The 11982-nt window shown below is 42.2% G+C and overlaps 2 protein-coding genes across 6 annotated transcripts in view; both read right to left on the bottom strand.

Moving 5' to 3' along the window:
• Positions 1-13: 13 nt before the first annotated feature.
• Positions 14-3779, bottom strand: guk1b (guanylate kinase 1b). Of its 2 annotated transcripts, XM_029001190.1 has the most exons (9): positions 3707-3779; positions 2720-2835; positions 2598-2639; positions 2156-2233; positions 1167-1263; positions 737-875; positions 574-658; positions 408-493; positions 14-321 (listed from the first exon to the last, which is right to left on the bottom strand). In XM_029001190.1, the coding sequence occupies exons 2-9, from the start codon at positions 2829-2831 to the stop codon at positions 289-291; spliced, it is 672 nt and encodes a 223-aa protein (XP_028857023.1). In that variant the 5' UTR covers positions 2832-2835; positions 3707-3779; the 3' UTR covers positions 14-288. The 2 variants fall into 2 exon arrangements, with proteins under 2 accessions (XP_028857023.1, XP_028857024.1); XM_029001191.1 differs by lacking the exon at positions 2156-2233.
• An 854-nt stretch (positions 3780-4633) lies between these two features.
• rnf220b (ring finger protein 220b) overlaps positions 4634-11982 on the bottom strand; it is a 35031-nt gene continuing 27682 nt past the window's right edge. For all 4 annotated transcript variants that reach the window (XM_029001167.1, XM_029001170.1, XM_029001169.1 and 1 more), the window contains 8 exons: positions 10546-10657; positions 8939-9035; positions 8745-8831; positions 8576-8631; positions 8389-8458; positions 6344-6452; positions 5924-5998; positions 4634-5644 (listed from right to left, as the gene is read on the bottom strand). In XM_029001167.1, coding sequence (XP_028857000.1) covers positions 5573-5644; positions 5924-5998; positions 6344-6452; positions 8389-8458; positions 8576-8631; positions 8745-8831; positions 8939-9035; positions 10546-10657 — 678 coding nt within the window. In that variant the 3' untranslated portion in view covers positions 4634-5572. The remainder of the gene's footprint in view (positions 5645-5923; positions 5999-6343; positions 6453-8388; positions 8459-8575; positions 8632-8744; positions 8832-8938; positions 9036-10545; positions 10658-11982) is intronic.

Here is an 11982-nt window from a genome sequence, read left to right as displayed (position 1 = left end):
GAATACTAACATGTGTTCAGTATGACGAAGTTTAATTTTCATATTCCAAAGAACAAAAGTATTTTTTCACATAAAGCTAAACAATTATGCAACAAAACACTACCAATACAAATACAATATTTTAATGTAACATTTAATGTAAAGAGTATAATTTGAAAAAAAAAAATGGACATTCACATTGATAATCGATAGTACTGACTGAGTGAGTGTGAAAACAAAGCATCAATTTTGAAATGTAACCAGCATTGCCATTCTCCCCCGAAGGCTGCTTTTAAAAAGGCTTTTTTCTTATTCATTGGCGTCCTGCACCTTCTGAATCTCCTGTTGAGAGAGAACATTGATCCAGACGGCATTACAAACAATTCTGATTCAAAAGCAAGGTGATTTATCAATCAGTTTCATGTTACCTCCATAAGAGCACTTTTTAGCAACTCATAGGCTTCTTCTAAATCATCATTAATGATGATCAGATCGAATACCCCAGGTTCTTTGCCTAAAAATATAACAATAAAAACGTCTAAACAGAATGTCTGTTGCAGTTTATTTTCCTTGTTTCAATTTATAGCCACTTACTGAGCTCCATATCAATCCTTGCAGCTTCCAGGCGTTTCTGTAAACTCTCCTCTGTCTCCGTCTGTCTGTCTCGCAAACGTTTTTCCTGAAGAGTCAGAGCATAAAATTCCTGTCAAATGCTTGTCTTGAATAACGCTACATACAGGCCATAGAATATCAGTACCAGGATCTCCAGTGAGGGTGGCTGGATGGAGATGTAGATGGGGTTGAGGTCTGTCTTCTTGATGTTTTTGACTCCTTGTATGTCAACATCGAGTATGCAGATGAGGTTTTGAGCCTGAACATCCTCAATCGAAGACTTACTGGCGAGAGGAAGAACATTACAAATACCACTGGTTTAAAAGGTGCCGTACTGCTGTGAAAGTTTACTTAACATTTCTTCACACGGAAGTCAGATTAAAGGATTTAAAGGATTGTGCCATATGTTTTTTTTTTGGAAGAGACCTGAGAAGCAGATTAAATGTGTTTTGCTGCGACTGCCATGCCCTGAAAAGGAGCCAAAGCTTCATCGCCGCTCCTCCTCCTCCTCATGACCCATTTGTAACGTATCTAACTAGGGCTCACGTCTGCCACACTAATCCTGTGTTTAATACCTGGTTCCATACATGTTCCCCGAAAACTCAGCATTCTCGATGAAGTCCTCGTTGTCGATTCCCTCCTGCATCTTCTCCCTGGTGACAAAATGGTAATCTTGGGATAGATGAGACAGAGAGAGAGAGACAGGGACAGTGTATTATCTGCTTATAATTAAAATCCTTAAAAACTAATCAGATTGTAGCAATATAATTGTAAAAAAACAATAACTAAATAACAGATTTTTTTTGCTTGTTATGTATTTGGTTATGAACATTGCAATGGCATTTTAATGACATCCTTTAAGGATGCTGTGGCATGTGAGAAAGGGGCTTTATCACCACCACACAAGCTCCTCCTCTCACACCAAGTGTGTCAGATGGACCCAGGGTTCTCAGTATCACTAGTATGTTTGCAGTGTCCATACCATCCGGGTGGTCTTATTCCTCCACAACATCACAGTCAGAGGGGATCTACTACAGAACAGGGAGCTCTGCAGACAATACAAGACAAGGAGGTCACAAACACATCTACAGGAAGGACCCTCATCCCAACAAGGCTGCAACACCAACACAGTCATCTTCCAAACATATGAACTTCTGTTTATTACAGGATTTCCATCGTACCAGTTGGAGATTTAGATATTTAAGGCCAATGTAGTACTTAAGACAAAGAAATCCTTCTAAACCAGGAAGAATGACAGTAGTTGAGCTGATAATGATCCTAAAAGTGGTGTCTGTTATAAGCCCTGTTATAAGGAGGGTGGACACGGGAGCAGCCTACTGGATCTAGGGGATGCAGGGGGCTATTTTCAAAAGCTTTTTACTCCAAAGTGCAAAGTGCCATTGTTGATTTTGTCTATGCTGATTGTACCTTCAAAGTGTTGTGGAATCGTATAAAAAGGCTTAACAATGAGGAAGATGAAAGTAACCCCCATCACTCTCATAATGCAAATATGAATGTGCTGTTTCATGAGAACACTATAAATATCAGGATGAGAGATTTACACCTTCAGATGATTCAGAAGTTAGGACGTCTGCTACAGGCAGTAAGGTAGCCCCCAGAAGCATTGGGAGGCAATTCAGTCCTATGGAGAAAACAACACAGGGGGGGAGAATCTGTGAAGACCACTGATCCAGTTCACTTGGGAGTAAGAAGCACCAGTGCTTCACTTGGCAGTAAAAGAAAAAGCACTTCTTCTTCACGTCAGACCTTCAAGAAGGAGGTGGAGGGATTGAGCGAGTGGGAGGGAATTATGGGCAAGGGGGATGAGGCTGTTTGGCACGTAGGAGGGCTGGAGTGGCGGGCATGTTAGGACCTACAATGGCTGCCTCGCTTCCTCCTGCACATGGGAAATTAGCTGCTAGCCTTTGTGGGCGAAGTGCTTTTGCTCAGAATTATGTTTCATTTTCAGATCATTGTTGGGGGTGAATCTGTGGGCGGGACCCTACCTTTGCCATCCTCCTCGCCAGGCCGGGGATTCCTTGTAGTATCTGAGGAAGGAAGCATCGGGTCTCATCAGCTGAGTTGCACCATGCTCAGATCTGACACACACACACACGCTCTTACTTACGAGACACGCTGAAGCCAAAGACTCCTTCATAATCCTTCATAAGCCTCTTCAGCAGGGTGCTCTTGCCCGCACCAGAGGGGCCGCTCAGCACTACAGGTCTGGGTCCCGACATCACGCTACCGACAGAGAGTTGAGGGGGGTGAGCGTCACGAATCTCCAGGAATCGGCTCCTCTTTACTATTCAGCAATCAGTTGGTTCAAAAAAGTCACCAGCAGTATCCATCTGGACCAGATGACCTTGAAAGGCCGTCTCAGAAGAAGTCAGATTAGCCGAGATGCCTGCTAACTGGGCACCGTGATTGGAGGCTCACGTACCCACCTGAGCTCAGAGCCTATTGCTGTCCAGCTCCACACTAAAATCAGCCTCAGACGCTAATCCTCTGATCCTCAGAATTAACCGATATTAGCAGCCTGGTCTGACGACTGTGACCAGGTTATGGTTGATTAATGAGTTCATTGTGACATGACAAAATGATCAATAAACCATTTTCCAAGATTTCATTGATCTGCAATGTTGCTTTTCTTGGTCAGCGTGGAGCACGTGCCGATTTAGCGGCACGTAAAGTATCTTAATAAAGTCGGGCGAGGCCAATGAAGAAGATTATCTGGTCCTAAGCCAAAGGTGACAGAGGCCGTGGGGCTTCGCCTGTCCTGCTGTACAGCTATGCACTTGAATCAAGTCTAATTGGTTTGTCTGGACCCATAAAAGATCAGATTATGGGCAGCATTGCAGAGCCATTAAGGAATATGAATTTAATTGCAGGTCACATTCGCTCAACTGCTTTTAACATGAATTTAACATGTTATGTAATTAAAATGATCTTTTTATTTCCACTGTGAAGGTTTTGATACTTTTTCTGACATGTTCTGACACTGTAAATATCTGTGGCATATCATGACGATCAAAGCACAAGCCCACAGACAACATTTAAATGATATGAAATAAAACAAAGTTTTGTCACAATATACTTATTTAAATGTTCTTACCTTGTCTCAGTGGTGGTCCGGTGTAAGGTGCGCTCAGGGCCTGGGCGGATCTGTGTTTGTGCCACCGTCTGCTGTCACTGACAATTCTGACCACCTCCTGCCAGCTCAGCCAATCACCAGCAACCATCCCCTCCCCCTTTCCAGCTCAACCAATCATGTATCCGTCTTTTTGACCCGTTCGTTATATAGTGCTTCACCTGCAATTAACATTTATATGACAGTGTGGTGGAACACTATTTTATTAGAATCCCGGTTTCAACTGTAAAGTGGTGGATTTAGACTAAAATGTACAGTTCAAACTGCTTATTTGTCAATCAGTCACATCAGTGCGCCCAGAATAGGATCTTGACAGGGTTATGACACTTAAATAAACGTAATAAATATAAACAGATATAATAATGTATATATTCTCAGGCCATAGGCTGTTTTCTGCCTGCCCTCAACACATCCGGGTCCCAGACAGCAGACCCGGGCTGCTGGCTGCCAACCACCACATCTCTAACCGAGGTCTCCTGCGGCTTCTCCCGCCCTCAGCACCTCTGTCCTATCCGGGCCAGACTCCTTTTTTGGCAGTGGCGTGGTTGGATGAGGCAGGCATAGATGCTTTGAATAGCAGGATTTGCCTGACCTGGCTGGGTAAATCCTGGGTTAAAATTCACCCATCTCCTCCTGGCTAACTGCACGTGCATATGAACGACGGCGCAGCGCATCAGGGGGTAGAGCAGGGGAAACCATTACGAAGAATAAACAAACCACAAAATGCTTTTATTTGTAGACTGGAAAAAGACAGGAATACAAAATCCAAAATACATCTTCATCAAATAGTATCTGGTTTTCTAATTCACACGTCTTTGAATGAGGTTGTATGTACAGTAAAACGAGAAGCGCCTTGCCAGCCACTGCAACTGATAAGATGAATTAAAATATTCTGACATCAGTTGACTATTGCTAAAACAAATACCACGCTTCTATTAGCACATTTAAAAAGAGAAACCTTCAAAACCAACATAACCAGGTAGGGACATTTTACTATTTTATTTAGCAAGTCAAGCCAATTTGCATATAAATTCATTTTTGTTCCCATTCTTGACAAAAAACTTTACAAACATACAAACTGACAACTATAATATTTCATAAATGAACTGATTATTCCAAAATGGCATTCTTTAAACTACTAATTTTCCTGGAATTGAATTATTTTCCTTAGTTTCTTGTCTGATTCAGCATTAAAAATCTGAACAAACAAATCTGAACTAACCTGGACTTTTTTTTTATTCTGAGTATTTTGGCACTGGACTGGTTTTCTATCTGTGCTTGTCAGTGAAAAAGAAAAATGTTGAAATAAATTAAATGGCAATGCATGTTAAAATGAGGGAAACCTAAACACTATTTTTCATAAAGCATAAAACAATAATTTCCTGAATTTCCTTCAGCAGTATATTAATTTGAAATTACACAATGCAGATTGTTAAGATTTTAAATACATTTAAAAGTATACAAATTAAGTCTTCTCTAACAGGTTTGTATATTTTTTAAACCCAAGCTCAGGATTTAACACTACTTGATATATGTACAAATACATATCTACACATCACAAACCTTGTAAACATTCAGAGCACAACATGTGCTTCATTAACCACCTTTTCTTGGTTAAATCAGAAGAGATGAAAGGCTGTATGTGTAAATTTTAATGACACCTTCATCTTCATGTCTGGGGCCAAACCAGCAAAAATTACAACAAAACTGGCAACTTTAACATAGGACACCAAGCTAAAACTGGGTCTTGTGGAAATGTTGGAGCAATTAAGAAAGTTCTGTGAGGATGAAGAGATGAAGGTGAGTGTGGGACAGGCCAGCGGTCTGAAGTCACAGATACACACGTCTCAGGTCCCCTGGTGAGGTGATGGTGTTGCACTGTGGACACAGCTTCTTAGCCCCCTGTGGGTATAAAATATAAAACGTGTGTTATCTCTAGAATTCCATTCTAGGTGTTTTTTCCTTCTTCTAGATCAATTATAAACTGTCAATTAATTAAGAGCTATTATTACAGATAATATACAATATACATTGTTATATGCTGTGATAGATTAAAGTTGTAAAATTACTTTTGGATAATTGCAAATATTTTGACATCTTCTGAGGTGAAAATGATCTTTGTCCATTCTTGTCATTAATATATAATGAATAATGAACATGTTGTCAGAGCCATGGCCTCACCAGTGTTCGCAGCCAGCATTCCTCACAGTGCACGTGCCAGCACTGGATGGAGGTGAGTGGTATGGTGTAGCAGTCCTGGAGCGAGAAGAACAAAACTACTAATAAATACAATTTAGATTTAAATTGTAAATCTAAATTCAGTACGATTCATCCGTCTGCATAGCAGAGCGCCACCACTAGATGGCAGTGTTAGTCTGTTAATTACATCAAACACCTCCTCAATTGCACATGCTCTAAAATAGGTGGGCAATTATTTTTTCAGATAATCTAAATAAGTCTAAATTGAAGAAACATAGAATATACAAATGCACTAAATTGCTTCATAATGTTTATTTTGAAAAACATAAATGAAAATGTATTATAATCTATGAAAAACTCTCTCAAACCCTTCTATTTCTCTCTCAAACACACTGTAATCACCATGCAGATGAGACACTTGTATCTGTCTCCCCGTGAAAGCTGTTTCTCCAGATCACGTATTCTGTTCTTCAATGCGTCCATTGTTGTCAGACTGGAGTCTTTCGAAATGCTGTACAGAGAGTGTTAGTATTAATTTCTCATCATTGAACTGAAAATAATGTAATGCAGATATGTATCTGGCCTTGTGGTATAAAATATAGTAAAACACTGTTTGTGATGAAGCAAAACCTGTTGATGAGTTTGATGATTGTTAGCATCCAGACAGAAGGCTTTAAGATGGAAAATGTGTCGTATTCTGCTGTTAGGAGCCCAGGCTGTGGTGGACATGTCAGCATTTAGGCTGTAATTGGCCTTGTTGTCGGGGCATGCATAAACACTGTGACTGGCGCATTACAGACAGCTCAGCCGTGGGACTCCGGGCCGTTCAGCTCCCAGCAGGCAGTCGCCTGTGTCGACCGCGTCCCTCATTCCCTCCTCAGCCACCGATCGCCACTCATGCATCTCCACTCCACCAATTAAATTACACAATTCTGGCTCCCCAAATCCTGCTCCGGCATTTCATCACCTACATGGAATTCAGCACTGACATGGTGGCACTTAGCATAATCCATCATAAATACTCGTGTTACATGAAGAAGAATATATGGCAGTGAATGGAGTGGAACTGTCAGGGAGAGGAACTGCATTTGAGCATCTCTGACAAACTGAGCTGTGACTGAGGTCTTAGTCCTGAGGTGTGTGTGTGTGTGTGTGTGTGTGTGTGTGTGTGTGTGTGTGTGTGTGTGTGTGTGCGAGAGACCATGAGAGAGAAAAGAAAGAGATTCCTCATTGGGATCCTAGACACTTTCCTATTAGATGGTGTGACACTGATACATTGTTTTGGCGCAAAAATGAAATTCAGAAACGCTCCATTTTGCAGATGTGTAAATAAATGTAGTTCTCTATAAAAAGCCACATTTCGTCCTGTCACAATCAGCGCTGCTCTTCGCAAAGCCCAGGGAGACGATGGGTGGGGAGGAGATTTCACAGTCATTTATAAATCTCAGACAGATTAAATTATTCATTGCCACACGCCGACACTGAGCATGAAATTCAGCAGCAATCACACCGCCACCATTCACCATCTCATTTATCATGGGCTGAAAGAGGAAGGCACATGGAGATAAACACACACACACACACACCCTAACACATTACATTATAATAAAACAATTTTTACAAGAGTAAAATAACAGTCTGGCCCTGTTTCCTGATTAATGGGATCTTCATGCTGATTGATTACCCTCTCCCAGCATGCTCGTATCCAGACAGGGAGAGGTTAGGGCAGTGTTTAGCTGCTCCACTGGTTACTGGGATGAGACCTGGAATATGTGGTATGCACAACTTGTATGGTGGTTCAGAACCAGACAATACCCCTTCCTGGAAACCTATTACAGAACGTTGCCAGCAGGGTAAGATGTGCCATGTCATCACTTCTCCAGGGTGAAAGATGGGTGTGAGTTTGGCAGTGGAGACGGGAGAGTGGGTAGGACGTCATTCGTTTAGCAGTTGGATTAACCTCTCACACAGCAATGATGCCGTACAGCTGCCCAGCCCACCCTCATAACCCTGACAACATTGCGAGGCCTGGACTGAAACCGGCCTCTACCCACACCACACAGTGGTGGGGGGGCAGTGGTGGCCTAGCGGTTAAGGAAGTGGCCCCATAATCAGAAGGTTGCCGGTTCTAATCCCGATCCGCCAAGGTGCCACTGAGCAAAGCACCATCCCCACACACTGCTCCCCGGGCGCCTGTCATGGCTGCCCACTGCTCACTGGGTTGATGGGTTAAATGCAGAGGACAAATTTCACTGTGTGCACCGTGTGCTGTGCTGCTGTGTATCACATGTGACAATCACTTCACTTCACATTACAAAGAGTGAAAAAAAGAAAAAAAAGAAAAAGAAACATCAGCAGAGGATTTCACATGGGAACCATTTTTTTTAGGTTTTACATGCACATTTTTTTCAGTGAAAAGAGCAAACATGATATAAAAAGTTGCTCACGTCTCATGGTTGCTGTTTTTGTTCGAGCTGCCGTCAGGTCTGTTCTCTACATTGCTTGTAGACGGGATCTCTGCAGAAAAAGATCGTTTTGATCACACACCACCGAATCCAGTTTTTAATAACTCCCAATTTTAGAACGAAACAGTTACTGATAATCTGAGAAAGCTGAGAAAACTGATGAACTCACCCTCACTACTCCATCTGGGGAACTCTGGAGACACTCGGCTGTTCGGTGAGATGCCACTGAAACCAACACAAATGCAAACAACTATAGACAACAGCTCTGCAACTACACATGAATAACGGACTGGACTGTTCCTGTTCTGCTTGCAGAGGTGATAAGGGGTGAATCGTACTTCAGAACTGTTCCTCTCAAAGTTTCTTTGTCCTCTGTCTCCAGTGGGTCCTCTGCTGAACAGGGGATCACATCTGTATCTGTGTATCTGAAAGTAAACACTAAGGAACCACAGCTTAGTGCGATGACGTGACCCACCACACACGAAATGAACTTAGATTATACGGTAACTATGAACTGAAACAGGAAGGATACTGTGGCTTCCCAAAATCCAACGTGTCATCACCATCTACATCCAGGTCCACGTCACTGTCATGGTTCTCCTTAGAGGTGCTGCTCACAATACCTACACCTACAGGTACAGGGGTGGGGGATTCAGGCAAGTCAGCGATCTTAACATATACAGAACAATAGTTTTATTCAGGTATGACTTTTTTAACAAGCAGTGGTTGAAGGTGGTGTTATGAAATATTGGACAGGAATGCTTTTTTTTAGATAAAGTCATGAAATATTTTTAAGCACTACTATCACAAACTGATATTATGTGGTGCTCTGGATCCACACATAGGCCGCATGGATTACTGTGGACTGTGCAACTGTTGTCATGGCTTTAACCCATCACCTTGGTGAGCAGTAAGCAGCCATGACAGGCGTCCCTGGGAGCAGTGTTTGGGGAAGGTACTTTGCTCAGTGGCACCTTGGTGGATAGGCATTTGCACCGGCAACCTTCCAATTAGCCCCAATGAGCCGTCTGGGGGTTACTACGATTATTGCAGAGTGGAGAGGCTTGTCTATGTGTGTACTGTTTGTGTTGTCATGGTTCTCCTGTGGTGAGAGAATCCTCTGAGAAACTTGGACCGACCCAGGATCCTCACCTCCAGTAGATATGCAGCCTGCTCTGCCCAATCTGCCTGCCAATATAATCCCTCCTGAAAGGGTCATCACCAATCCAACTGCCCTTCAATCACATTATGCAAACCACTGTTGTACATGCCTGAAACCTGCCTACACGCATACACCTACAGAAACATGTTTTTGATTTGGTGAGAGTGCCCCCTGCTGCGCTGGACCCTCACTCCCACATACCGAGCCACTGCGCCCCTTACCATAATCTAAGTCTTATCTGTGCTAAATCACACTTATCTCCTGGACGAGATAATCCCTCTGAGAGAGCACTGTCAATAGGGGACACTTGAACATGAGACACGCGGCACTTCACAGCAAAGACAGATCTCCTTCGATTTTCCCCTCAAAACCCCTCGCTTAAGCACATAAAAGAGCGTGTTTTCTGGTCTGCTTTCCTTCTGTCCTTTCAATGGCAGTTTGGAGGACATTGTGGGACAGACGGTCTCTTCACTAAATCTTAACCTGCTGAGTTAACTCACAGTTAAGGGTACAGTAATGATTTCGCTTATTGTCTAACAGTCTTGCCAGTAATTATGGAAATATTTTGTGGTTTACATTACATGATTGCTGTTGCAATAAGCAGAATTGATGTTTAGGGTCATTGGTAGGGTTTTGGTTATTCCAGCTCATGGTCCACACAGTGCTGTACTGTGTTTGACATAATTTAAGGTGATATCACTTTAGGTCACACGATTATGATGTCTTTGTTAGTGAATTATTAACAGGAGCTGTCTGTGGTGCTGATTCCAGAAAGTGACAGAAAAACTGTGAAGCCTTGTGTTTATTTAAAAGAGCAGAAGACTTTTATTAACCTACACTAGCCTAGGAGGTGAAAGCGGATAGAGCAGTTGATGGATTGATTAGTTGACTGTGTGCCTGGTTGGAGAGTTGATTGATTAGTTTGGTGCTGTTAATGTCAATGACAGCGCTGTTGACGGGACGTGAGACCAGTGCACCTTTAAATCCCCTGAGAATGGAAGCCATCTGTAGTCTCTTCTGATCGCTCCACACAAATTCCTCCCTCCTGATGTCCACAGATCCATCCTCTCCAGAACACACACCGTCCCTCTGTATACACACACACACATACACACACATACACACAAATGAATACAAATCAACACACACAGTACACACACATAAACTAAATAAAAAACAGATAAATTCCTAAAGGACAAAGCCATTACTGTATTAATAACATGCATTTACTGAATAATAAGCAGGATTTGCAAGGAAGAAAACCTAATGTTAGACATGCTCACCATACTCCAGTCCAAATCAAAAGTGCATTTTGTTTTTTGGAATTTGTTAAAAGGTTCCCAGACATTTTTGGATTTATATCTTGTTAGTCCCCTAATTCTGTATCTGAAACCTCTTTCCGAAAGCCCTGGAGCAAAATTAAAGCCACTTTTAGTCAGTCACACAAGGACATTTCCCCCGGACGCGCCTTTTATGTGTGTGTAGCTTTAAATGCTAATGAGGAGAGAGGTCGGATGAGAAGGAGAGGGGGCATTCACGAAAATTACGCCATCAATACCATTCACCAACCACAACGTTTGGCACAGACAGGAATAATGGCAAAGCACAATAGCCAAAATGCTCTTTACACCTATCGCAATTTCTAGCCACTGCAGGACCACAGACAGTCTAGGGGAATTTTCATAATAGGGGACCTTTAAAGGAGCGGTTTAATCACTTAATCTAATCAGTTTGCATCACATTTACATTTAGACCTACAATACAGGCCAAAAGTTTGGACACACCTTGTTTTCTTTATTTTCATGACCATTTACGTTGGTAGATTCTCACTGAAGGCATCAAAACTATGAATGAACACATGTGGAGTTATGTACCTAACAAAAAATGGAGACGTGGCCTCCACAGTCACCGGACCTGAACCCAATCGAGATGGTCTGGGGTGAGCTGGACCGCAGAGTGAAGGCAAAGGGCCCAACAAGTGCTAAACACCTCTGGGAACTCCTTCAAGACTGTTGGAAAATCATTTCAGGTTACGACCTCTTGAAGCTCATCGAGAGAATGCCAAGAGTGCAAAGCACTCAGAGCAATCAGAGCAAAGAAACTAGAATATATAACATGTTTTCAGTTATTTCACCTTTTTTTGTTAAGTACATAACTCCACATGTAGTGCCTTCAGTGAGAATCTAAATTGTCATGACAATAAAGAAAACACATTGAATGTGAAGGTGTGTCCAAACTTTTGGCCTGTACTGTATTTGTGGTTGGGGATTAATCACAGAATCACTCCATTTTCTGACATCATATATTCAGTACAGAATACCTACAGAATCACAAATACACACAGTGTGAGAAAAACAAGAAAGGCTCATGCATTAACATGTGAGTTTTTTGCTCCCCTGGCTGCTCCTGTTACT

Source organism: Denticeps clupeoides, chromosome 13 (genome assembly GCF_900700375.1).
Source record: "Denticeps clupeoides chromosome 13, fDenClu1.1, whole genome shotgun sequence".
NCBI classification, from domain to species: domain Eukaryota; kingdom Metazoa; phylum Chordata; class Actinopteri; order Clupeiformes; family Denticipitidae; genus Denticeps; species Denticeps clupeoides.
Note: the sequence above shows the minus strand (reverse complement) of the source record. Positions and strands in the feature narration are given on the sequence as shown.

Bases quoted from the DNA above. Each gene is read 5' to 3' on its own strand.
- guk1b (XM_029001190.1), bottom strand. From the start codon at position 2,831: ATGTCGGGACCCAGACCTGTAGTGCTGAGCGGCCCCTCTGGTGCGGGC. The intron at 2,234-2,597 runs GTAGGGTCCCGC...TTTTCTCCATAG, and splicing joins TGGCGAGGAGGATGGCAAAG to GACTGAATTGCCTCCCAATG. The intron at 876-1,166 runs GTATTAAACACA...TCCTCTCGCCAG, and splicing joins GGGAACATGTATGGAACCAG to TAAGTCTTCGATTGAGGATG.